Genomic DNA, 26629 nt, shown 5'->3' with positions numbered 1-26629 from the left:
TGACTGTTGCAGACAACAAAGACATTTTAAAAATGGTGGAACATAACAAATCTGTGATATAGGCCATGTGTACATGAAACCAATGTGTCTGGTTGCCCGATTCAGCTGCGACACGGCATAAATGATTCGGGCCAAATCAGCTGGCCCAATTTTGGCTGCGGACTCTGCCATCACTGGGGACACTCAGCACCTCACCATGCTGCTGGCATTCGAAGCATAGCGTAAATACGCAGCACTCCCATTACAAAGAATTCATAAACTACACAGGCTTCTGGAAAAAAACTTAATGGCAGACCAGAACACTTGTATGCACATATGCTGTCCTGTCAAGTACAGAAGAATACCATACTGGAGAAAACAAAAACAAATACTGTCATGCTTTCAAAACTTTGGCATCAACCTGGTACCAACATATTAGTTCACATGACTTCCCTAATTAGCAGTACATTACCACCACGAGAAATACACACTGTGAGGTGTATTGAGAGGGGATCTCTCACTCTCTGTTGCTCTCTGTTGCTTTCAGGAATAGATGAAGAAAGAGAGACCGGATATATTACATTGTAACTTTAATAATAAACGCTTTGTTCCCAGTCCCAAGGTAGCAAAGTTTCAAGTGTGAAATTGTTTGGATGGGCAGTTCTTGAGAAAAGTTGCAAGCAGCTATCCCTGAGGCCAAGCACTCTGTCTATTCTGGACACTGTGCTGGTTTTCATAAATGTTAATTTTCTTGTCTGACTGATAGAATACAAAAGAAATCTACTACATTCTGATCATCTCTGACTCATTATTGTCTCTCAATTCTAAACACTTGATTTAAGTGGATCTCATTTGCCAGAAAAAAGAAAGTAAAGCATCTTCCCACTGTATAAAGAGAATAAAGAGCACCAAACAAATGCTTAGTGGGAAGTGCAGTCCAAACAATCAACAGCAATGACAGCATGGTCCCAAAGACAACATCATAAACAAAAATAGTGACAGGTTCTACAGTTGTGGCCACTGGTTAAATCTAAAGAAATGTGTGTTTACCTGAAATTCTCTGCCAAGCTAAGTATAAGTTAAGTATAAGCAAGAATTTCCTTCTGGGGATGACGTCCTAAGTGCAGCAACAGATCATCAAGACAAAATGAGGTCATTCCACAATGTCTGCTTCCTGACTAAGTGACCATTCTGACAGAGCGTGTGTTAGGTGTGTGTGAGGATTGACTCACCGGCAGGCCGCTGTCAAGAGACAATCTCTTTAACTGCTCTCTCCTCTCCAGGTGTCTGTTCATGTTCCCTCGGCCCCGCAGCGATCCACACACCTGGGAAGCCCTGGAGGGAGGGAAAAGGGGAGGAGTGAGAGGACAGAGGGAGAAAGTCAACAAGGAACACCTCACGTCCGGTGGGTCACGTTTCAGCTGTTAGAGAGGGGCTTTCACCTTTCAAGGAAGATCAGAGTCCAAGTGAAAAGCAGCAGAGGCAGCACTTTCAGACACAGTTACAGTCTTTCTCTTTGAACTAACTGCTATTGCCATCTCTATAAATTCAAGCCTTACAGCAGCAGAAGTGCAAACCTCTCCTTGGGCCTGACAGGACTCTGGGATCACAAGGCTCCAGCTGGATCTTACTGCTTGCTCTCGGCGTCAACCATGCATCCCGCCCTCCAACCCAACCCCAAACCCCAAGCTTCAGCCCTTTTGTTTTTCTAGGCCTCTCCAAACAGTGCTGGGAACCAGTCCGACCTGGTCTGACTGAGGCCGCAGCAGAAGATAAACACTTCACTTCACGCATACTACTCCTTTACAAAGAGCCTGGGCTTTAGAGTCACTGCGGTGGTGCACAGAGTAAGCACACCATTTCCTCAGTGGTGAGGATGGGGTCAAAGGTCAGCTGATGGATGCTTTAGGGTCACAGACCCTGTCTGTAAAGCACAACCTGTAGTACTGAGTGCAGTTATGCGTGGATAAATCCAAGATGTGTCCTACATAAATAAGATAAAGATTCCACCTATATGTTAAAGGTACAATGTGTAAGATAAGGCCAGAGTTCTAATTTAGAACATTGAAAAAATTAACTAACATTGTCAAATATTTTAATTACATTATGTCAAAGATGCATGTATTGCATTGCAGAGATATCTACTGAAATGAGCATGCTAACGAGCTAATGCTAGTGTCACTTTTATTTAGGTATATTTTAAGGGGTTTTTTTTCTAGTCCAGTTTAGTTTCAGTTAGTTTCCACAGTGGGTTTGCTCATTTTATATTAATATTTATTAGTTTTAATTTTAGTTTTAGATTTTTTTTGTTACAATATGTGGAGCATTTGCCAGGGGCAAGATTTATTTTTATCTAAGTGAAGAGTAAAGGAGGATTTATACTCATGCATCAGCTTGATGCAGAGCCTATGCTGTAGCCTACACATGTGGCCTACGCCATTGTGAGCATTTATACATGTGGGATGGTGTGTCTGTGTCACTCTGCAGTTAGATTCACTGGTTGGCGGTGGGGTTTCTGTGAAGTGCTGTAAAGTTTAGTTGATTCAAAACACACATTACACACAAATTAAACATGGCTTAATAGAGACAATTTCAAACACAAGTACACAAATCAGCTTCACGTCGCAGAATTCAGACAAAGCACTTGTCTTTATCTGGACACATTTTCCCCACAAATACAACATGCTAATGTTTTTAGCACAAGCCTGTGGCATTTTACATTGTATAATTTTCCTCTACTATGAAGCCAGGGACAACAGCAACATTTAACAAAAGGTAACGTTACAAAATTCGGCTCCATTACAGCTCACAAGGTTCACCAACAAAACAACTGTGTTATACTAAATACGTTTTCCAACATGCTAACGTTATTAGCACAAGCCTATGGCATTTCACATTGTATAAATTAGCCTAGCAACTAGCGCAGAGCTCCCCTATTCAAATGAAGCCAGGATAAATCACACACAAGACTTCAAATGTGATTTTGTGGAGGCTTTTTTGTGTCTACAATTTCTTGTTTCTCATCCGTATAAAGAGGGGAAAAAAATTCATCTTAAAAAAATGTGCGCAATGTGTAGTTACATTTCTGGAGAGGTACATGTCAAGCTAAGGCATAGGTTACGGCGTATGCAGAGCCATGGCGTTGTTTCAACACAAAAGTAGAAATGCCACTTAAAGCAGCTGTGTGGAACTTTTCGTTTTCGTTGATTATAGCCCCCCTTTTGGTCGAAGCGGTATGACACCCACAGCCTGGTGTCGTAAAATTCTGACTGCAGCCTTCGGCTTCATTCGTAAAATCTCAACTGCAATGGCAATTACTGCATGCATTTGTTTTGGAGAGCGAGAGGAAAATCATAAATGTTCTGGTGTAGCTCTGAATTTCTTATAAACTGAGGACAACTGCCTGCTGTATATTTTTGCTCATGGTCACAGTCACAGATCACGTTACTAGACAAAAGCGGTTCACATCAGCTAACGTTACATTTAGCTTGCTTATAACTTCCATGTCGTCATATACTGAAGTTAAACGACGTCTAACAAGTTGCGGTATATTCTCTAAATAAAAACAAAAATTACATACCTGTCAAATAGGAAAAGGGCCAACTCGGGATCAGTTTTAAACCCTTTCAAATCTCTCAGCTCTCTCCACTTGGTGAATGTCCGACCGACGTTTACACTCGTTTGGGCTCGAGCCCTATCACTGTCCCGTTTAGCCTTCTTCTGTTCTTCTGTTCTTTTTCTTTAAGGTGGTGCTTCTTCTTTATCTGCCATGACATCGAAAGTACAACCAAGTCCTTATAGATACATCTGGTAAAACTGTTATGTGTTCAGCAATGCTCATTGCGTACCGCTTACTCGAACACACTCTTTGTAAACACGGCTCTTCTTCTTCTCTCAATTTATTGGCGGATCGCAAACAACTTCCAGGTGCATACCACCACCTACTGTACAAGAGTGTGCAATTTGTCATCACTACTCCCTACTACATGTCATTTAGCCTGTTTCATAAATCCTACTCGTAAACACGACTCCTTCTTCTTCTGTGGTTTAATGGCTGCGGGCCGCTGCAGGCGTGCAGGCTTACTTCCGCCTCCCGGTGCCGTATTCTGGTTTGCTGACTTCCACTGTGTCCAGCCTGACCAAGGCTACGCTAAATAGCCATATAGAGAAAGGCTTTTTTGTCGCTGTTGGGTTCAAATAAATATGCGGATCTTCAAGGGGGGGGTGATACAAACTAGGGACAGTTTTATAAATGGTAAAAAATTCTGCACTGCTGTCCGGGGCTGTCTTGTCCTGTCTTCTAATACCACTTGTGCCTCAAGAGGCTATAGTGAGTCACTGTAGGGTCCAGTATGCCCTCAGTCCAACATGAGAGGACGAAAAAGTAGAGCCACGAGCCCCAGTTAGTGGCACAGTCAACACAAAGGCCCGCACTAATAAGCTTTAAAACACATAACTTTTTATCATAGAAAAGAGAGCTGAGGCTCTTTGCTGGTGACCTTTATCACCATCCCAACCAACAGCTCCTGGTAAAAAAAAACATGTTCAGCAGCAATAAAAAAGGAAGTGATATAAAAAGAAGCAAGAGTAAACACTGGCGTGGCTTTCAACCGCTCTAGACAGCTCCTTGCAATTAGAGATGAGGCTTAATGCTGAACTTCTTTAGACGGTTAAAATAACATCTAATGTTGGTTATTGACAATATGACAACACAAATCGTACCGAAAAACATTCTAAATGGCATCGATATAATTTTGATGTGGCTGTTTTCTTGCTACTATGGTCTTGCTAAAACTGTAATCACTATAATCAAGCTGAACTTACACTTTAGGTGGACACCACAGGTCAAGATTATAAAATAGCAGTATCATTTTGAATTTTGCTTGTTCTTGCCCTGCTGTTTGTCGGCCGCAGTGGCATTGCTAGGCCTGGTCGAGGCTTCAGCCACAAATATGAAATAAATTGCCCGAGATCTAAATATATAAGCTATATTAATGTTTTCAAAAATAAGAATAGGCCTGATAATAGAAAAAAACGCCCTGATCTAATCTGTCAGTCAGCTTTTACGCCCAGTTCAGACCAAAGATTCATGATGAGCTGAGCTGAAACAGGCAAGTTCTTGCAATGCGCCATTCTGCAATGTTCTAAAAACCTGTGGGTTCACACCAATGTAACAAGATGAGACAGTGTATCATCTCTATGCAACAACTCTCTGTACTTCCTTTCTGATTTGCAGCTTTTCAAGATTATTTTGTGGCTGAATATAATGTGTAGCTTCTTAAATAATGAATAAGGACAGTGATAGTGAGATACTGGCTACAGCTGCATTTGTAGTAGTGATGAAACAGTGAAAAACACAAAATGAGCATCAGACGGACTGTATTCATAATAAATACACCACAATATAAATAACCAGCGCCAACTAATCAGCCAATGAGAATGTGTGTGTGGGTTGGGCGTGAGCACGTACAGCGACCCACCTTTTGACACCAGCACACCATGAGGATGGAAACAGAGAGCTCAGTGGGTATAGAGCACCTGCCTCAGTAAGAGAACACACTGTCTGGGCTCATTTTGACTTGACCAAGGGATTTCACTAGAAGCCCTTTGGCTATAGAAACAGGTGATGTGCTTTATGTTCTAAAACCAGCTCCTGCAGATCTGACCAGCTAATTGCAGGTGACACCATCAGCAAGCTTGAGTCGAGCTCAGACCGGCCAGTTCACACCGGTCCAACCTTTCTCTGCAATGTTCTAAAACTATTTCATCTCATTGGAGATCTTTGGACTGAACTGGGCTTTCTTGAATAATGTACTTAATTATATTCCACCACTGTTAACATAAATATATACATTTAACTGTTTTTCCAACTCTAGTCAATATTTTTTTAATGATAGCAGTTGTAAAGTTTTCTGTTTCTACTCAATAGTAAATATTAACAACTACTAATATTTTTAACATAACAATTCTTAATTTATCTTGAAAGTTTAAAAATAAATAATAAATAAAAATGGAGCTTGTTCATAAAAAGAAAATTCCCCTCAGACCCCCAAGTGTCCTCAAATCCTAGAGACACCCCTGGATAGTAGTCGGCTTTAACACTGGACCTAGTAGTCAATCGCTGAAATGTGACCCCTATTTCTTTGGAGCATGCTGCCAGGCATTATACTATACATTTCACCTAAAAAGTACATGATATGAATCAAGCAAAGTCCAGGAAGTTAATCCAAATACTTGACAGTGTTGTACTCCTTCATTAACTTTAACATATATTGCTGTTAGCTCTTGCCATTTATATGTTTATATAAGTAAGTCTGCATGTTCTCCCCGTGTCAGCGTGGGTTTTCTCCGGGTACTCCGGCTTCCTCCCACAGTCCAAAGACATGCAGGTTGGGGTCTAGGTTAATTGGTGACTCTAAATTGTCCGTAGGTGTGAATGTGAGTATAAATGGTTGTCTGGCTCTACATGTCAGCCCTGCAATAGTCTGGCCACCTGTCCAGGGTGTACCCTGCCTCTCGCCCAATGTCAGCTGGGATAGGCTCCAGCCCCCCCGCGACCCTCAAGAGGATGAAGCGGTTAGAAGATGAATGGATGGATGGATGGATGGATGTTTATTTAAGTAATTAGATTCCAGTTTTTAACAGTTTAATTTATTCCTTTGTCTAAGTAACTACCTCAACACTGGTTGGCAAAGGACAGTGAACCTTGAAAGGACAGTTATTATTTTAAGATGAGGTATTTTCAGGTATTTTCCACAGTAAACACTGTGGTTATAAACAAATACCACCCAAAAATCATCCTCAGTATAAGATCCACTGGTGCGATAACCACATGCCTGCTCAGTGTCACTGTTGGCCACTAGGTTCAGAATGAGGCTGAATTGTATTCCATCCCATTTTTTTCAGGTCAGTTGTGTTTACTTGCCTCACAAACCTACTTATGCAACCACACTCTCAAACAGTGTCCCAAAGTGCTTTTTGCATCTGCTGCAGGCTATATCTGTTACACCCTGTCTGAAGCTTCAGCAGCGTGACTGCACTTGTCAAACATCCCCACACATCAACATGACGTGCTCCATCCACTGCCAATCTGGGGAGTCAAAACGTATCGACACGAGGCCAGCGCAAACGTCGGTTCAGCCACTACGTTTTCATCCAGAACTGATGTTAGATTCCTTAACATGACACTGTCTCCTTACGCCCCACTTCTGAATCCCCCTGGGTTATGCAGTGTGTAAGGAAGTGGCCTAATCAGCGAAGAGGATGTGAAATGCTCCGTCTTTAATGACACAGAAACATCAGACTCCTGCCTGTCTCCCAGTCTGCCTTTGTAATGACTAATTGTGCAAGTGTATTGCATCAGATGAAATTCTCTGGTCTATGTTTAGATTGCATTTCAGTTTGGTCCCTTTCCGCTGGAGATTAGAAGAGGAAGTAGAGCCTGTGGCCTCCCTTGGATGCAGAGATAGAGGGGGGGTTATAGGAAATTGAGAGTAAATGATTAGAATGGATTATAGCTGTGTGCCTGATTGCCCAGACCCGATGTAGAAAACACAGACACCCTTTTCCTTAGGGTATTGAAAGTGTGAGGCATGAGGTAGTGGATGGATCGAATGTGATAAAGATTAAGCAAACACATTATAAGCCAGATATCAGGGATATTCAGATAAAAGCCAAGCAAACTCCCGCTTCTGATAGTTAAATGAAACCAATGATGCTTAGTCTTTTTGCTGTCAGTTGCCCTTAAGCTCCAAAAAGCTTAAGCATGTGAGATCACAAAATGAATAAAGCTGCAATAGTTGGCAGTTAAGACACTGATTTCATTAAAAAGGGAAGTTGTTACCAGTTACTCTGTGCTGAAACCATAAAACACCCAGCCAGTCACAGCCAGAGACAATCTGTGTCTTGTTAGTCGATGCATTCAGCTGAGACATTTAAAGAGCATTACACAAATGGGTAAAACTGTCACGGCTGGTGGTGTCATAGCTTTGGTTTGTTTGGACTGCACTGCTCACTGGTGCTGGAGTATTTTCTGTAAGTTTAAAGGAGCAGTGTGTAGTTTCAATTAGATGTGAGGACTGCATATTGCAACCCACTGAGACTTCCCCCAGTAAAAATTCCTTCAGTGTTCACTGTTCAGGAGATTTTTACCAGGAGCTTAATTATCGGCAGGAATCTCTTCCTCTCCAAAACAAACAGACCCACTGATTAAAACTGGTAAAATCCTAAATAAAGCAGTTTCACGTTGCAAATCAGTGTTTCTGATGCTCTTTGGCAGCCATATGCACAGATCATAGCTGTCAAGTTTCCCGTTTTGGCCGGGAAACTACCGTATTTTACCCCTCTTTCCCACTGCTGTATGGGCCAGATGAAGCAGATGATACAGGTAATTTTATACCCAGGATGTCAAACTTATTTGGCTTCATACGCCACTGAGCAACTATTATGGGAATGACTGGGGCCCCGTCTCCAACACTATATCCAGTTCTCTTTGTACATCCATGGTAATGGTAGCTAGCTCAGTGGTGCTAGGTGAGCTAGGAGTAGATGCACGCTCAGGCAAGGATGTCATTAATCTTTACATCTCGCGCTGTCATGCGAGGCTCACGTCCATGAGTTGATGCACGCTTCCACTGTTCAGCCACTATGAAAATTGGCTTCAAAGCCCGGCACATTTCCTGGGGGCCTGAATATTACAGCTCAGCTGAGGAGGTCACCATTTATATCTCATGCTGTCACAAGTGCGAGCCTCTTGCATATGAGTAGGTGCACACTTCCATCTGAGCAGTGATACACTTGGCTGTTGTAGTTCAGTATAAAGAAAATAGTTCCTGAAGGAAACTGCCCACAACAAGGAAATCAAACCTTTAAAGCTTCATGCGCCACTGAGTAACTTTTATGGGAATGACTGGTGCCCCACCTTCAACACTATATCCAGTTCTCTTTATGACTTCCATGGTAATGTTAGCTAGCTTAGTGGTGCTAGATGAGCTAGCAGTAGATGCACTCTTCCTTCTGCAAGGTGATGCAGTTGGCAGGAGTAACCAGGTCTTGACTGTTGTAAAGAGACATTTTTTGTGGAATTTCCAAACGTAGTTTTTTGGCACTTTGAGCACCACAAGCCAAGTGTCATCTAGTATTGGATTGAAGACAGACATCTCTACGGTCAATATCTCCAACACCCTGCCACCCACAGCAAAACAGTCTAGACTGATAAATAGCACTACAGGTAAAAGGAAAAATATGTACTTTTGATTTTGGGGTGAACTGTCCCTTTAAGCTAGACCACATTCGAAAGTGCTGACAGATTTAAATGCTCCTTTGCCTTTGACAATCTAAGGGCGTCACTGCAACTGCAGCCCACTCAGGACTGTCCTCCCTTCCTCCAGATTCCATGTGATTTACACCAAAAGCAATTACAAATATGTTAAACCGGTTTGGTGTTGACCTACGTGGAGTGACACGCGTCAACGCCTATAGTCCACATGGCCCCCAGCCGGCCATCCAGCCAGTCGGCAAGCCAGCCAGTGGGGTGGAAAGGATATAATCAAAGGAGGCCAGGAGGACGCTGACATCTGGGAGTCTTTGTGCTGTAGGCCTAATTAGATGCCAGGGTGAAGGGAGGAGGTGCGGTGGGACAGTGTTTGTGTGTGTGTGTGTGTGTGTGTGTGTGTGTGTGTGTGTGTGTGTGTGTGTGTGCAACCAGAATGGGGAGGTTGTTTGAGGTATTAGGGGTGGGGAGGAGGAGTCCCTTTTTTAACATCTGCTCCAGGAACAAGGGAGGACCCAGCTGAGGTCACACAGCCCCAGACAGCTCCAAACTACAACAGGGATAATGTGAGGGGATAACAGCTTAATGATAACACTTAAACCCATTGAGAGATCGCTGTACAGAAAACAGACTGTGAGCCTTGTGGATAAACGCCTATAATAAGCCCAGATTGTCCATGAATATGGATCGTCATGGCTCACATTTGAAACTGTTCCTTTGTAAGCTGGGAAGAATTAGACAGCTGTGCACTTACTGCAATCACCAACCTTTTACCGGCACTCTCGTCTTAACTAATCCTACACATACAGTGAAAAGATCTGCTGAAGAAACACTGTTGCTCCACCCTTTGGCTTTTGGCTTCGTAGTGTTACAGAGGCCACACTCTGCCACAAGTGACAATACTGCCCTTTGTACCTAACACAGTCGAGCATTCACCCACGCATATTCTCATTTCACACTGTGCAAAGAGTCACCACAAGTGAGAAATCTTTGTCATGGTGCGTTCAAACACAGATATCAAGTGGGTGAAGTGTGTGGCTCGAACTTTGTACCCTTTTCTCATGATGCAGAACCTCCCATTGCAGTGGCATTTGCAATAAAACAATGTCCTACATTTGCTTTTTTTGCTGTGACATGATTTAGTCACGGGTTATACATTAAACTATACCATTAATGGTGAAGCAAATAAATTTAAGTAAATATTTAAATGGCCATCTGGAGGAAAAGAGAGAGGAGAAGGGGATTCCAGGCATGCAGGAGTTTTCAATTAGCGCTTTGATCTATTATAAACCTGCTGAAAACACAAAGGTCTCAGAAAGAAAAGCCTCTTGGCCAAACTCTATGATCAATACGCCCCCCCAAAAAAAAGCAATGCCAGGAAGCGCCAGGGCCTGAAAATGGATGGGATTGGACATTGATTGGTGCACCCCCTTTTGCCCCAGGAACCAATTCATTTTGTCTCCATGCCCTGTGCCTGCTTTGAATGAGGGGGGGGACTGAAACGGGGTCAGCACAGAGGCATCCCCCCACAGTACGGAGCCCAGCTCTCTCTTTATTTTTCTTCTGAATGATTCATCCAGATTGCCATGTCCAGGGAGAAGAATGAATGACTGGGAAGATTATACGTTTGAGTCTCGCTTTTTAATTCGCCCGCTATGAGCAGGGGGAAGTGGGAGGGGATGTTGGGGGGTGCCATTACTTTCCATTCATTGAGGAGAAAATTAAAGCATGCAAGTGTCTGATGTGGGGTTTAATGCACGGAGAGAGAGGTCCATCTGTATTCTAGCAGCACAGATGGTCCACGCTGATCGGATGTTTTGAGTCCCTCTGCTGGCCAGCCTGTCTGATCCTGCCTCTGCATGTGTCCCGGTACAGTTGGCATGACCAACTGTAGCCTGGCACGGCCTAATGTGGAATTACAGTGTCTGGGAGCCTCGAACAATAAGCCATATTTTACACTGGTCTGTTGTTGTTTTTCTACTGTCAGCAAACCAACCATTAAGCTGAATGTCTTTTTCGGAATTTTTTCAGTGTGTGCTCACTCGTGGCTGAGTGTCTCAGTGTTCAAACTGTGCTGGTATTCATAACAACTTTCATGTATTTATCACATGGGTGTGAAAATAAGAGGCTTATTGTCAAGGCTTATAGGTCAATTTAATACTCCTTTTAAAATTAATGTTGATGACGTAATAAGGGAGTGTGTTTTTTATTTTTGTCACATTAATCAAGACCATGTGCAACTTATCTTTCTGTGTCTTTCAGGCCTTTAAAACCAGATTGTTAGGGGATGTGTGGACTTGTAATAGCCACATTATTGTCCAGTGCTGGAATGCAACTAAGTGTATTAACTCAAGTACTGTATTGAGGCCCAAATTTGAGGTACTTTTACTTTAGTTAAGTAACTTAGGCTGTTTTCTACTTGCACTCCACTACACTTAAAATTTTAAGATTTTGCTCTGCTAAAGTTATTTGATAACTTTTGTAACTTTACAAAATAAGATTATAATTATAATTATAATTATAAAACAATTACATAATTATTTGGCAAGTATACCGATAAGTGATTTTACAGGCAAAAACATTTAAATATCAAATATCAAATATCATGATTTACCAGGGCTCGACAGGGCGAGTGTTTCACTCGCATTTGCAGCTAAAAATAGGTGTGTGCGAACTGTAAAAAATATTTAGGGGCACATGTGCGCATGAAAAAATCAGCCGAAGCAGCCTATATTTTTGTCAATAAAAAAATATGATAATCTAACCGCAAATGTTGGAGGAACTCCAGCCGCCTTCACTCTTCCCTCTCTTCCCCGTGTGACACGGTTATGGGCGGTTTTCCAAGCCACTGTCGGCACAATGAATATAAGTCCCACTGTCAGCAGCATGGAAATAGCCTAAGTCAAAGTGTGGAGGACATGGACCAGGTGGATCTCCGGGGAAGCCTGCTCCGCTCTCCCCGTAGTTCAAATAATTTCAACTCTGAGCGAAGCGCTCGAGCGGAAAATCAGAGCGGTGCTCGATGCCAAGGGTAGCGGTGCCGCTTTGTCAGGCATTGCTGCCCTCTCCATAGACAAACAATGGGACAGCCAGCGCAAAGCGGTTTTACAGCTGATCATGTGTAGAGGCCTTTAGGGACCGTTCGCCATGGTACTGCTGCTGGGCAGGGTAGAAATAAAGCCTTTTTCACACAGAGCGCGCAAAGTGCAGACCTCTGCCGACGAACCCATTCATTGTGTACATGCTACCGCGGCACAAGAGCACACCGCTCTGCCGCTGAGCTGAGCGGAGCGAGGGGGGCGCATGTCGAGGCGTCTGCGCACCGCCAGCCTGCGCTCGAAGTGAAATTATTTTTAATTTCACCGCAACGCGCTATGACGATACCTCGGTGCCGCATGTCCAATAGCAGAGAAGAGCCTGAAGTAGACCCGGAAGCGGTCACCGTGGAGCTGTAGCTCCTGAACGAGCCTGTACTCCCCCAAATCCTGTCCTCTGCGCCCTACCCCGCAGTGTGCGCCGCGAAAGCTGTGTGTGAATGAGGCTTAAGTCCTGCAGAGTTTCAGAGGACCTGGAGAATGTTTTAGGATAGTAATAACTATAATTAATAATTATATAAGATAATCATATTGCAAAGATAATATATATAAGATAATAACATTAAAGACAAAATTAAATTGCAATACTTTTTCAAAACTTGATGATTTTACCTTTCTGTACATTTTGTATACAAATTCATTACATAATTTTGCTTGTAAATGTCTATTTGCATCACGTTTATTACGGAAAACACAATATTTGATCAATTTACATTGTGCCCCTAAAGTTCTTTGTGCGCTCCTTACTTTTTCAACTTAGGAGCACAGGTGCTCCTTGGGAAAAAAGTTAGCGTCAAGCCCTGTTTACTGCCTTTCCTTTTAATTGTTTTTTTTATTATTTTTGATTTATTAAATTGAATTAACTATTTCTTCTTGTAATATGGTAAGCTTCTCAGAAAATACCGCTGGTTTCGCGCAGGCGGATCATAAAGGGACAGATACTAAAACTCTCAAGAAACTACAATATATCCAGAATTCAACAACTCGTCTTCTCACACACTCTCCTCATCCCCGTCCTTCATGACCTCAACTGGCTCCCCATCCTCCAGTGTATCCACTTCAAACTCTTCATCATCATCTATAAAGCCCTCCACAACCTGGCTCCCCCCAACCTGTCTGAGTTCTTCCACCAGCGCATCCCCTCCCATACTCTCAGGTCTGCCTCCTGCTGGCATTGGGCAAAAATCCCACAATAAACTTTGAGCAACTGCAATTTATGTGGACTGAGAGATAACTTCTGAACCTCTTCTTTGTTCTGTTTTCAAGCTTTAGAAAATCTAGTCTGTGACAGGAGACTTGGGCCAATCACAGGTCATTTCAGAGAGAGAGCATTACTATTGGTTGTTCTACAAATGCAGACGTTCACCATTCAGCTAAAACATAAAACCCCTGACAGGTGAAGTGAATAACTTTGTTCCAATGCATTGTTTTGCTGGGAAACCTTTGATTTTGGCATTCATGTGGATACCACCTGACATGTTCCACCCACTCAAACACCATTGCAGACTGTTGGCACAAAATAAATGAATTATTAAAGCCTCTACAAGGAACTTTCATTTTGAGTTGATTTTGGCAACCCTGTGGACAAAAGCGGTAGTGTTTCGCCAGAATGAAGCCTACATTTTCCATGAGCTCTAGCGCTTATTGTCGTAAAGACACTTACCTGGCTCGTGCATGTGTTTGTTTTGGGGGTGAATGAAACAACAAGACGGGAAAACTTTGGCCCCGCTCCTATCGGGGATCCCAGCTCACCTCTGCTGTGCCCCAGCTCCACCTCTCCGGCGTAATCGCCACCGCCGCCGGGGTAAACACAGCGGTCGGCTGGTAAGGCTGAAGGCCTGTTTTGCGAGCACTTCCACAGCTTCTTGGACTGAGTATGGAGCGGTGCCTCACCTCTTTATTTCTCGGCACTTGCTGGACCCTGTCGACGCCTGGCTGGTACCTGCTGTCGGCCCGGATGAGGTGTTCCAGCCCCGCGGCCCCTGCGTTCCTCGTCCCTGCTGGCACGGAGTGAATCTGTGCAACCTGTGGCCTCTGTGTGTGGCTCCCCAGACAGCTAATGCCGTGGACCTGCTGGCTCCTGCCAGGATTGGGCTGGTAAATGCTAGATCACTAGCAAACAAAACGTTTATCCTGAAGGATTTCATGACTTCCCGAGGATTGGATTTTCTCTGTGTGACTGAGACATGGCTGACTGTTGGTGAGTCCAGTGCTTTCACAGAACTTTTACCCGATGATTGCTGCTATTTTAACTGTCGGGTCGAGGAGGAGGAATAGCGACTATTTAGAAGAGTCACTATAAATGTAAGCAGCTAGGTAAGATAACGTGTGCCATCTGAGTGCCGTAAATCGTTTCATCCTGGAAGCGACCTGGGGCGGAGCCCGAGACAGTTTCCTAAAGGAAATAGCTTATCTTCACACCGATGGTCTCATTTGCTGTTATAGGTCACGCACAGACATCAGCAGAAACGAGAGACTTTTGCATATCCAGTTAAAAGTTCCTTGTAGTGGCTTTAACTTCACCTGTTAGCGGTTTTAATGTTTTGGCTGATAGGTGTATGTCTCTTAGGTGAGAGCCTGATTAAATGGTGTAGAATCCTCCAGAGAAAATTGCTATTTTCACAGTAGCAACAACTGTCTACACTGCAGTGCAACCCAAGAACAGAGATGAACTCATCCAAAAGAGAGTCTGACCATGAACGGAATAAAACGTGTCAGCATTGGCAAAGCATTCAACAGATGAAGAGAAAATGTTTATAGCAGTTTAGCCTTCTGTTAACTGGAGCTACAGACTCACTGCCGCAGCTTCAAGTTCATGTTTATGTAGCTATCACGGTGTGTCCTGTGCCTCATTCTTCGCCACTATGACCACCTCTCTGAGAGGCAAGGAGGCAGCAATTGCCCTGTGGCTAAGCCCCACCCTCAAACGCGATGAGCCAATCACAGTGTGTATTAGGGGTGGGACTCTCTAGGCACCTCATGATTCGATTCAGTTCCGATTCTGAGGGCAACGATTTCGATTATAAAACGATTCTTGGTTCTAAAATAAGCCAATAAGAAAAGTTACACTAGATCTTGAAAGACATTATTGTAATAAAACTGGGAATACATATCCAGTGCATATAAACTGTATTACTCACTGTGGTTGAGATGACTACACTCCACCAGTCTCCTCCGGTCCATCCTCCTCATCCACAAATCTCAACGGGACTCTCCTGTCCCTCGTCGACCTCCTTGACATTTCTCCTCCAGTATTTACAAAACTATAACCGACTATAACTATCTATGAACTATAAAAACACGAACTATAGCAAAAAAGACGTGCGATGGCAAAACTAACTATGGTGAAAACAGGACGAAAACACGGCAAAAAACACTCAAAAAAACACGGCATAAAAAAACTCAAAAGCTCTCAAAAAACCACAAATACTTTTATTTACAACACTAAATATTATTTACAAAGAAAACGCCACCCAAACTCCGCTAAAACGCCGCTACATCACTCCAACTTGCACTCTCCTCGTCAGCTGTCACACTCCTCCTGCTGTGCTCACTTCCCTCCCCTCCTTCACAGGTAATGACGTCATGTACCGTGACGTCATTACGTGATGTACCATACCGTTATGTATTATATATCACTGGAAAGCTCTGGAATTACGTTGATAGCGTGAATGGTCGAGGAGTTACGGTAATATATATATAAAAAAATAAAAATAAAAAAATAAATATAAAAGTAATTATGAGTTTTCCACATCGATGCTCGCATTGTTCAAGACAGAATCTCGATGCATCTAAAAATCGATTTTTTTTTTTTTCCCCCCTAACCCTAGTGTGTATAGCCATTCCCATACACTTGGACATTCTCTGCGTGGACTTTCATTGAAATGCATTAGTTTATTTAGTTCAGTTTTATGAGCTTTTTCTGAGATTTGAAGTTTAAAAATGGTCAAACGGTGTGCATGGGGTACATGCAACTCCAACACAAGTTATCCTGAGAGGCTGGGTGACGGGGTGTATTTTTTACCCTTTCCTAAATACATCTCAGCCGAGAAAAGTGTCTCCTTTGGATAAAGTTGTGTGGTAATGTTAGACCACAACATCAACTCAACGTGAATAAGATTAACAATGATGTCTACATCTGTTCTAAGGTAAGTCAATATCGTGTTTGTGGCAACATATTGTCACTTCGCTAGAAAGAAATATGAAGTTATCTTTAACATCTCTAACTAACGTTAGCTAAACTTAGCCTAACGTTAGCTCCTAGCTGCGTTGTTCATCATGTCACCTTGTTTGCTGGGAGTTCATTAGCCTATGTTGTTCTAGTTTCTTCTGGAGCTTAGCTTCATTAATTTATCTGTAATCGCATAGATAACAAAGGTTGGCAAACGTTATGCTGAATGATTCATTGTAAATACTGTAGCATCAAACTAACGGAGAGACACTTATTTTAGATATTTTACAAGTCCCGTCAAGCAGGGCCGGAATGGAACTCATTTGCAGTCCTGGAGTTTCATGCCACAGACCGGCCCACTTTAGGTCACAACCTATTATAACCTTACATGTTAAGTCTACACACTGTTCTCTAAAGCCTTGTACTTAAGTGTATTTTTCTAAAGTATTTCCAATACAATGCAAGTAAGGGTTGCTTCACAGCGTAGATTTATTTCGACATGAGTGCAATTAAGATTTTTTCAAGGGCAAAATATGCAGGCTTATTTCATATTACTTTCATCCCATTCCCTTTCAGTTGTGGGCTTTGTATATTTAGGCTACTATCTTACTTTTAATGATAAAAACGTATATTGGGTCACTACTATCATTTGGGCATAGAAAGTGGTTATATTGGAACTAATGCTTGCTCACTAATGCTCACACACTCTGTTACAACAGCTCACCTGTTCCTTCCATACTGATAGCAGCTATCCCCTCCTCACTACTGGCTCCTGGCTCTGCTTCTGACACTAAATCACATTCCTGTTAAAACTGAAAGTCCCCCAATGGGCGGACTTTGAGAGCGACTTTGCAAGCACAGTGTGAAACAATGCACTGATCATGAAGAATAGTGATGTTGCAAATCAAATTAAACAGCAGAACCTGGGCTACAAGGCTGTAAAACCCGTTTTACATGGCTCAAACACAGCTTAAACAACAACTAAATAAACCACAACAAATCCAACTCCTTACAGCACCCATATCCCGACCCACTCGGTATATTTCGGGCTCTAACTCGACGCCACGTTATGCAAAACACAAGCCATTCATCTCAAATGAAAGCAGAGACTCTGCTGTTTCCACACATATGCACCAAAGCATGCTAAACCAAAGCACCAGAGAGATAGAGGCCAAAGAACAACAACAGAAATTGTTTCGCCGAGCGAAAGTTGTAATATTTCTCTTACCTTGTTTTTGCCGTGAAAAGCTCATTCTGCCGTTAAATCACGCTACATTCCGGTAGACCAACATGTTGTCCTGCATTCAAATGAATCCGGGCGAACATGACGGGCTTCAGGTTCCGGGGATAAGCATAACAATAGGTTCGTTCGAGATGAGCCAGGCCTGCGCAGATTCGATCACCAGCGATCGGCGCACAGTGCATGCCGGTTAGTTTTGTGTCCGACTTCATCCCGACTTGCTCTGACGTATTACAAAAGTGGATGGCGATAAAACCACGAGAGCGAGGCGGCTGCAGTTTTTAGAGCCAGGCGCTGCAGTTGCTCTCCACCGACTGCACCGCCTGGCTCTCACCTGATCTAACAGCTGATTGGTTTAGATGTTAACTCAACGAGATGACGTTTTAGATATAGAGTCTACTGTATATTAACACTGGATTTTTTAATTATTGAAGTATTTAGCAACACAGAGACTTGTGGTCAGTGGGATGTGAGGATTCTTAAAATAACATCAGATGTGAAGCCCTGACTGTATCTGACTGAGCCTTAATGAAAGCTGTTGTTTTGCATTTTTTTTTCCTCTTAAAGTATTAACCTTATGGTCAAGTACTGTTTATTTAGCCTGTGTAGTTGAGGGGACAGGTCAAACTGATATGATGCTGATTTGCCGTAGCATTGTTCCGACCTCTCATTGTTCCGACTTCTCATGAGTCCGACGTCCCGTTGTTCCGATATGTGATTATACTAGGCTATACTGTATTTGTGTACCATAGAGTATCAGCAACACAACAAAAGTAGGCTACTGGTCGAGATACAAGTGTCATAGAGAGGAGAGAATGAAACACCATAACCTCCTGTTATTAACTCTGGGGTCCGGGTTGTGTGGGGAGCTTTCCGCGGTGCTGAATGGCTCCCGGCGGGCGTATTTCTGCCTTGATGGTGCGCCGCGACCGGCTCTGGGTCAGCTGGGAAAGGTTTGAGGCGAAGCAGGCTCACGGCTTATGTGTTTGCCACTTTATTTTTCATTTTAACCCACACCATGATCTTTTCCTAACCCTAACCAAGTGGTTTTTGTGCCTAAACCTAACCGGACCTTAAAGGACAACTTCAGTATTTTTCAACCTGGGCCCTATTTCCCCATGTGTATGTGTGCGTATGATTCATGGGTACAACTCGTTCTAAAATTGGCTCAGTATTGAGGGAGGCGGATGCAACCGGATCCGCGAAGCGAGCTAAAACGGTAACGAGGGCAAATGCGCCCCGTATAAGTTTGCCCATAAAAATTGCTATTTTTCGCCACTGACCGGTTCAGATCGCCAGTGCTATGAGTACTATGAGTGGAGTCAGCTGTCAGTCAGTGTTGGAGCAGAGAGGGGGAGGGCTGCCCCGCTAGGTACTGTAAGTGAGTATGTATGTCTATGAAGTGTGTGTTTTTTCGCCACTGACCGGTTCAGATTGCCAGTGCTATCTCTGTAAATAGCATATTAGCCTTTCCCTTACCTCTGGGCTGTGTGATGTCATGAGCTTTGCTCCACTGTGTCTGTAGCTCTCTCTACTTGTGGGACAGCCGTTTTCTTGAGGAAGAGGTGTTTCGGGATTGGATGTCTTCTCTTCTTCGGCTGGCAGTAGTCATCTTGGGAGAAGTGAGCACTCCAGACCCGATGGTCTGCAAGGTGCAGTGTCTGGAGAGGAGTGCTAGCATCCATTTCTAGCACAACTAGCCACAACTTCAGCATCTCGCCGTCCGACAAAGGCAGCCTATGAAAGCTGTACTGGGTGTTGCGCGACATCCAGTTCTTGCGTTCGGGAAAAAGGCCCGTTTATCTGAGCACTCCAAAAACTCCGGTAACACTCCAGGGGGTAACACGTAAAAGACTCTGTTCCAAAGTGGCGAAAAAAAGCACTTTTATACGAGACGCATTTGCCCCCGTTACCGTTTTAGCTCGTTTCGCGCCTCAATACTAAACCAATTTTAGAACGAGTGGTACCCATGAATCATACGCACACATACACATGGGGAAATAGAGCCCAGGTTGAAAAATACCGAAGTTGTCCTTTAACCACAGGGCATCATGATGATTTCGGAACAACGGGACTTCGGAACAATGGGTTTAATATGGTCGGAACAATGGGATGTCGGACCAATGGGCAGACCCCACTGAATTTACAGGAGAATTCATATCAAATAGAGGATAAACCATGAACATAAACTACAGATCACCTGTAAAGCATTTTAATAAATTAATCTATCATAATTAAAACAACTGGAGACTGAAAACAAACTGATATATGGGTCTGATCACTTTTTTAATGAATTGACATCATTCCAGACAGGATGTTAGTGTGTCTGTGACTTCCTGTACGGACTGAAGGCTGCTGGAAACTGTTGGGAAACTGTCTGACTTCACCGCGGCTTTTCGTCACCGCCGACATCTCCCCCACAATGCGTTCTGCTGACTCTGATTGGCTTACAGTACTGTCAATCTTGTTTTGGTGGGTATAGCGTCATTCTATTGGCTCTAACGAATCAAACTTGGTGTCAATCACTCAAATCGACCAATCCGTCGCGGAGATATGAGTCTCCAAAGCACAGAAGAGAAAATCAGTTTCAAATGTAGTAGGTGTGTATTGGTCAGTTTGGAGTGGGAAATGCTTGAAAAAATACGAAATGGACAGTTGTATGTGTATCCTAAACATCATTAGGGATTCACAGAAGTAAAGTGTTCCCTTTACTATGACACCAAAAGTATTCAAATAGACCTTGTGGTTTCATTATGGGTATGCAATTTTCGAGCAGAGGCCTATAAAATAGGCTGAATAAATATATATGGGAAACACTGGGTTTCTCTATGAAGTGTGTGCTTATTCCCGTGGTCATCTGGTAGAGGGGCTTAGGACAAAGAGGGGGTAGCTTCAAATTCTGCTGTTTTTTTTTTTTTTTTTTTTTAATCTTTCCAGATTTCTGCTTATCCCAGCCTTAAGTACTATTTTCAATGCAGGACTTGTCCTTGTAACAAAGCATTTTTACATGGTAGTATCACAACTTTCACTTAAGTAAAGGATCTGAATATTTCCTCCACAACTGATAAAGTTCACAGGTAAGAATAGAAGCTTTGTCTGCAGAACTGGTTGTCCACACACATGGTTATTTGCTCATGTCTTTACTTTCCAAAGGACAGCCTTTAGATTGCTGACTAAACAACCTATGTCTTTGAACACAATGAGAATAAGTACAGCTGTTGAGGGCGGCTTAGAAATGTGTGTAGACAAACAGGGATACTGTCATTATGTATATGGAAAATTATTATTTCATTTTTTCAAGTACTCAAGTCTCAAAGTCTTTAGATTGCTTGTTTTGTCCAACCCACTGTCCAGAATCCAAAGGTATTCAATTTACCATTACTCACTGTGGCAACAAGACCACCATACCTCTGCTAAACACTAAAAGCCAGGGACAACACGTCTGACGGAGTGAAGTTTGATCCTGTATATTTAATCAGGAACAAATGGAGCTCCTCATTATGTTCTATGTTATGACAGTCACAAATCCGTGAGACATGCAGGAGGACTGTGAGGCATTTGTAAATTATCTGTTGCGTGTTCGCAATAAGCACACAAATATGTGACACCTAGTTCTGCATATTTTAAGCTGTGCTTTTATTCACACCAGATGCTCTAGTCCTGTCCTCTCCACATTGAGATTTAAATATTTTTTGGTAGGTGATACAGTTGACAAAATGTATTATCAATATTTGACTTAGCCAACTTGTTTGATAAAGCTTGTCAGGCATGACTGATGCTCCATCCAATCAGCACTCAGAGAGGACTGAAAAGACTGGTTCTCCAATGTTATGCAAACACTTGAATTACTTCCGAACCAAGATCACGTCAAACAAGATAAAAGGAAACAATCTGCTTACAAGAAAATGTGTTTCTCAAACACCTTTAATGCTAAAGATTCTTGTCGGGACTTGTCTGAGCGGCTTTAAATCTTGTTTAGTCAGCAATACTTAGCAGGCAATTAAATGTGGGGGTTTAAAAAGGCAGGAGGGGTTGAAGGTCTGGTGGAAAAAAAGAGAAACAATGAATACAACGTCATCATCCTGTTCATGAGGGGAGTCCCTGCAATTCCCTGTGCATATCCCACCAGATGCGTAGGATGCTTTAATATACATCCTGGGAAAAAAAATCAACTGAGTTTCCTGTCGAGGGACCCTCCGCTGCAACTCAGCGTGCTCCGTCCGACAGCGTGACTCTCTGCTGAACTCTCTCATGATAGCGCCACAGGTAGAAAAAAAGCCAGAAAAAATATACTCCAAAGGCCTAGGGGTGATGCAGCAACCCAAGAGAGGGCAGAGGAATTTTCCAACCATTATCAAAATACACAACTGTGCCCCCCCCCTCACTTTGGTATGTGAGCATCATGCAATGGGCAGCTTGCTAAATAAGTGAACACACACATTTCATCAGCAGGCTGCTGACAGCTTGAGAAACAACAGTGTGTTTGTGTGTGTTTATATCTCTGTGGGTTTTTCTGCATGCTTTTTCTCACAGAAAAGTTCTGCAAACATCAGCTGCCACTGTTCAGCATTAATGGCATTTTAATACCAGGAAGAAATTATTACTTGTCACCACTAAAAATAAATATTTAAAGGTATTTTCACCAGTTAAATAATCTTATAATGTATGTTAAAACCTTATTATGCTTAAACAAAACATAACTACAACCACTTGAATCTTGAAATCATGCTTTTGTGCTCACCGGCCACCTGTTCAACTGCGCAAATAGGGAATCAGCTTATTATGTGGCAGCAACTTAGTGTATTTAGGCATGTAGACATGGTCAAGAAGACCTACTGAAGTACACTTTGAACGTGGCATGGTTGTTGGTGCCAGGCGGGCTGGTCTGAGTATTTCAGTATTTCAGTATATCCCACACAACTATCTCTAGGGTTTACAGAGGATGGTCCTGTGACAGGTCGTCTCCCTCCCTGCCACTATATGGTGCTGCAGCAACTTGCTGTGCATTCAGATTGTGGGGCGGCACAGTGGGCCTTTATATATAGAGGAGTGGCTACATCTGTCTCTCTCTTTTCCTCCACTTCCGTCCTGGTGGATGTGGCCTGTCTGGTGTGGCCGTCGCGGCACACAATCCTCTCCATTCAGGTAATGCGCTCTGCCAGTCTTCCTTTGTTCATGTGTGTGTAAAACGGGCGTTTTGGTGATGTGATCTCCGATCATTGTAGCACAGCCGGCTGCTGGGGCTGTCTGGGGACGCATCACTCCACCAGAAGCCTTCTCTGGGTGCGCTTGCCTGTCCTTTTCGGTAAGTCCACGATTGTCTGCCATCCAGCGGCTCTGTCACCCACTTCCCAGCTGATTATTTCTCTGTGCGTTTTTGGTGCAGCTGGGTGATTGACCTGCGGCGCTGACCCTTTCATCCTCTGGCTCTCCTGGCTTTGCAGAGTGTTAATTTAAGTTTATTTTCCTAAAATGTTAGTTTTAATTATTATAATTAATCTACTAAATTGTAGTGTGTGCATTCTCTTGAAGAGAACTGGGTGAAATGTATGGCCAGTATTTAGCCACCTCTCCCGGAATCCACACTGCTGTTTTGGCTCCCTTTCATTTGACTTCCAGCGTTTTGGTGTTTTTGAGTAATATGCAGTCTTAATTTGCTGGATTGTCTCGCCGATGTAGCTCTCCAGAATGTCCTCATTTGAAGCGGCTTATAGCTGCCTGGGCCCGTAGATAAAGGACATAGTTCTTTGCATTTCTGTTTATTTAACTTAATTACCTGTGTTTGTCCTCTCCAGTATAGCACTTTTGGCATGTTTTTGTTCTTGTCTTTGGTCAGGTGCTGTGGGTCTGCGGTAACAGTTCAGTTCCTAATTTTCTTTGGTTGTGTGTGTGTGAGTGCTGTGTCACGGGTGTTTAATTTAAGGACCCTCCTTGGTTTGCCCCTGCCACCTGGTAAGCCCCAGCCCTGTCTTCATACCCCTTCCCTGCCTGGTGCTAATTTGATCTAGTAATGGTGTGTGACATTTGATTTTTCTTCTTTTTGATAATGTAAAGTTTTCCTCCTTTTTAAATTGAAAACAGCCTTTTGCCCCATGGTATTTATTTATTTATTTATTTTGTATTTTTTTTAAAAAACCTGTGTGACCTTCATCATCAGAAGTTAGTTTAGGATTTCCTGGGGGTGAAATTCCCCCATGTGGCATAGTCGCAACCTTGTAGATTCCTTCTCCCTCACGCCACAGTCCGAAAAAGAGAAAATATTCAGTAAGCAGCAGTTTTCTGGATGAAAATGCCTTGTTGATGCCAGAGGTCAGAGGACAATGGCCAGACTGGTTCAAGATGATAGAAAGGCAACAGTAACTCAAATAACCACTCGTTACAACCAAGGTATGCAGAAGACCATCTCTGAACCAACAACACGTTGAACCTTGAAGCAGATGGGCTACAGCAGCAGACGACCACATCATGTGCCACTCCTGTCAGCTAACAACAGGAAACTGAGGCTACAATTCACATGGACTTACCAAAACTGGACAATAGAAGATTGGAAAAACCTTGCCTGGTCTGATGAGTCTTGATTTCAGCTGCAGCATTCAGATGGTAGGGTCAGAATCTGGTGCAAACAAAAGCATGGATCCATCCTGCCTTGTATCAGCGATTCAGGCTGGTGGTGGTGGTGTAATGGTGTGGGGAATATTTTCTTGGCACACTTTGGGCCCCTTAGTACCAACTGAGCATTGTTTAAACACTACAGCCTACCTGAGTATTGTTGCAGACTGTGTCCATCCCTTTATGACCACAGTGTACCCACCTTCTGATGGCATATTCCAACAGGATAACGCACCATGTCACAAAGCTCAGATCATCTCAAACTGGTTTCTTGAACATGACAATGAGTTCACTGTATTCCAATGGCCTCCACAGTCACCAGATCTCAATCCAATAGAGCACCTTTGGGATGTGGTGGAACAGGAGATTCACATCATGGATGTGCAGATGACAAATCTGCAGCAACTGCGTGATGCTATCATGTCAATATGGACCAAAATCTCAGAGAAATGTTTCCAGCACCTTGTTGAATCTATGCCACGAAGAGTTAAGGCAGTTCTGAAGTCAAAAGGGGGTCCTACCAAGGTGTACCTAATAAAGTAGCTGGTGAGTGTGTATATGTATATACTCCAGAGTCTGCTAAATCTTTCTGCAGGTCTTTTGCATTCACACAGGGGTTTTGATTTGCCTTTCAACAATCCCACGAGCAGCTGTGTCAGAAGGTTTTCTTGGTCTTCCAGACCTCGACTTGACCTCCACAGTTCCTGTTAATTGCCATTTCTTAATGACATTACACACTGAGGAAACAGCGACCTGAAAACACTTTGCTATTTTCTTATAGTCTTCTCCTGCTCTGTGAGCATCAGTTATTTTAGTTTTCAGAGTGCTAGGCAGCTGTTTAGAGGAGCTGCTGATTGTTGGGGCAAGGTTTCAGGAGTCAGAATACTATATTTGCATTACCTGGCCTTTTCAAAGGATGACTGTGAACAAGCTCAATTGTCTTAGGGTGCCCAAACTTTTGCATGGTGTTCCTTTTCCTTTTTCATTCTAAAATTGTACCAAAAAAAAACTAGTACAGCAATCTTGCTTGAAATGTTGAAAAGCATGTCTTTTACTGCCTCTTGGAGATCAGTTCATCCTCTACCGAAATTTTGACCAGCGGTGCCCAGACATGTTGCTTTACCTGATAAAAATGTCCTTTGTCACTATAAACTCAAAATACTCAAACAAATTAAACTGTCACACATTTTGCACGTGAGCTTTACTTCGCACATTGCAGGCAATTAACATTAACTGCCACCTATCCCTTCATGCTCTTTTTGAACACTTCTCACGGGCTTTGAATGAAGGTGACGCAGTTCAGTCTCCCATAATGAAAGAAGACAAACAAGCAAGAATCCAAACTTACTCTGCGCCGGTCGGATCCTCTCCACTCAACAGGTCTGTAGCCAGCTCTGTAGTTCCCAGACTCACAGAGGTGTTTTGGGTAGGAAGACAACCTGATGATGTGGAATTTCCTTTGATGGCAGCTGAAAACATGCTGTAAATTCCCCTGGAAGTGTTGCAGAGAGGGGGGGAGCCACGCACAAACACACACACATACACACACACACACACACACACACTTTAAACACACTATCTGTGCTGCCGGTGCTGGAAGTCTGCAGCAACACCCAGTAAGACTTGTAAATAGAAGGGAGGGTGGTGGTGGTGGAGGGAGGGAGGCGGGGTGGGGCGGGAGGATAAGGAGAGTGAGAAGAAGTTCCACATTACATCACCAGCAGCTGCTGACAGGCCTGTGTTTATTAACTAACTGCCAGGACTGTGACTGGAGGAGTCACACACCACATGCCTCACACACACACCTCTACAAACATTGACAAGACAAGACAGAGTGCGCCTGAAACACTTGGATGAGAGACATGCAGCAGAGACACGTGGATGCATGTTTTTTTCTTGGTAAACACACAAAAATAAAACTATTTCTGTGCTTGATATCTCAAGTTTCTTTCTCAGGATTTAGTTTCTCCCAGTTTGGTCCGATGGTATAACCTGTCATCTGTTTACACTGGCTTCAAGACTTGCTGACTAGACTAGAAGAGCTGTTTTCCTGACTCAGATAGCAGTAATGGTATTACTGCAAAGCGAGAGCTGCCGCTGCTGATGCATTCCTCAAGTGTCTTGGCTTGGCAGAGTCCCCAGCCTCTTAGCTCAGCCTGTATTTCTCTCCCTCCCCTTCTCTGTCTCTCTTTCCTTTCTTGCCTTCTCATTTAAATGGAGGCACATGACTCCCAGCTTTACTGCCAAGTAGACTTCTTTATGCC

At 43.2% G+C, this 26629-nt stretch overlaps 1 protein-coding gene across 2 annotated transcripts in view; it reads right to left on the bottom strand.

Annotated features, from left to right (window-relative positions):
* LOC125884955 (nck-associated protein 5-like) overlaps positions 1-25949 on the bottom strand; it is a 241421-nt gene extending 215472 nt beyond the window's left edge. For both annotated transcript variants that reach the window (XM_049570270.1, XM_049570274.1), the window contains exons 1-2: positions 25714-25949; positions 1212-1314 (exon numbers count right to left, since the gene is read on the bottom strand). In XM_049570270.1, the coding sequence (XP_049426227.1) occupies positions 1212-1314; positions 25714-25844 (234 nt within the window). In that variant the 5' untranslated portion in view covers positions 25845-25949. The remainder of the gene's footprint in view (positions 1-1211; positions 1315-25713) is intronic.
* Between the last annotated feature and the right edge of the window lie 680 nt (positions 25950-26629).

Source organism: Epinephelus fuscoguttatus, linkage group LG24, assembly GCF_011397635.1.
Source record: "Epinephelus fuscoguttatus linkage group LG24, E.fuscoguttatus.final_Chr_v1".
In the NCBI taxonomy this organism is placed as follows: domain Eukaryota; kingdom Metazoa; phylum Chordata; class Actinopteri; order Perciformes; family Serranidae; genus Epinephelus; species Epinephelus fuscoguttatus.
The sequence above is the reverse complement of the archived record's forward strand: the minus strand, read 5'-3'. Positions and strand labels throughout refer to the sequence as shown.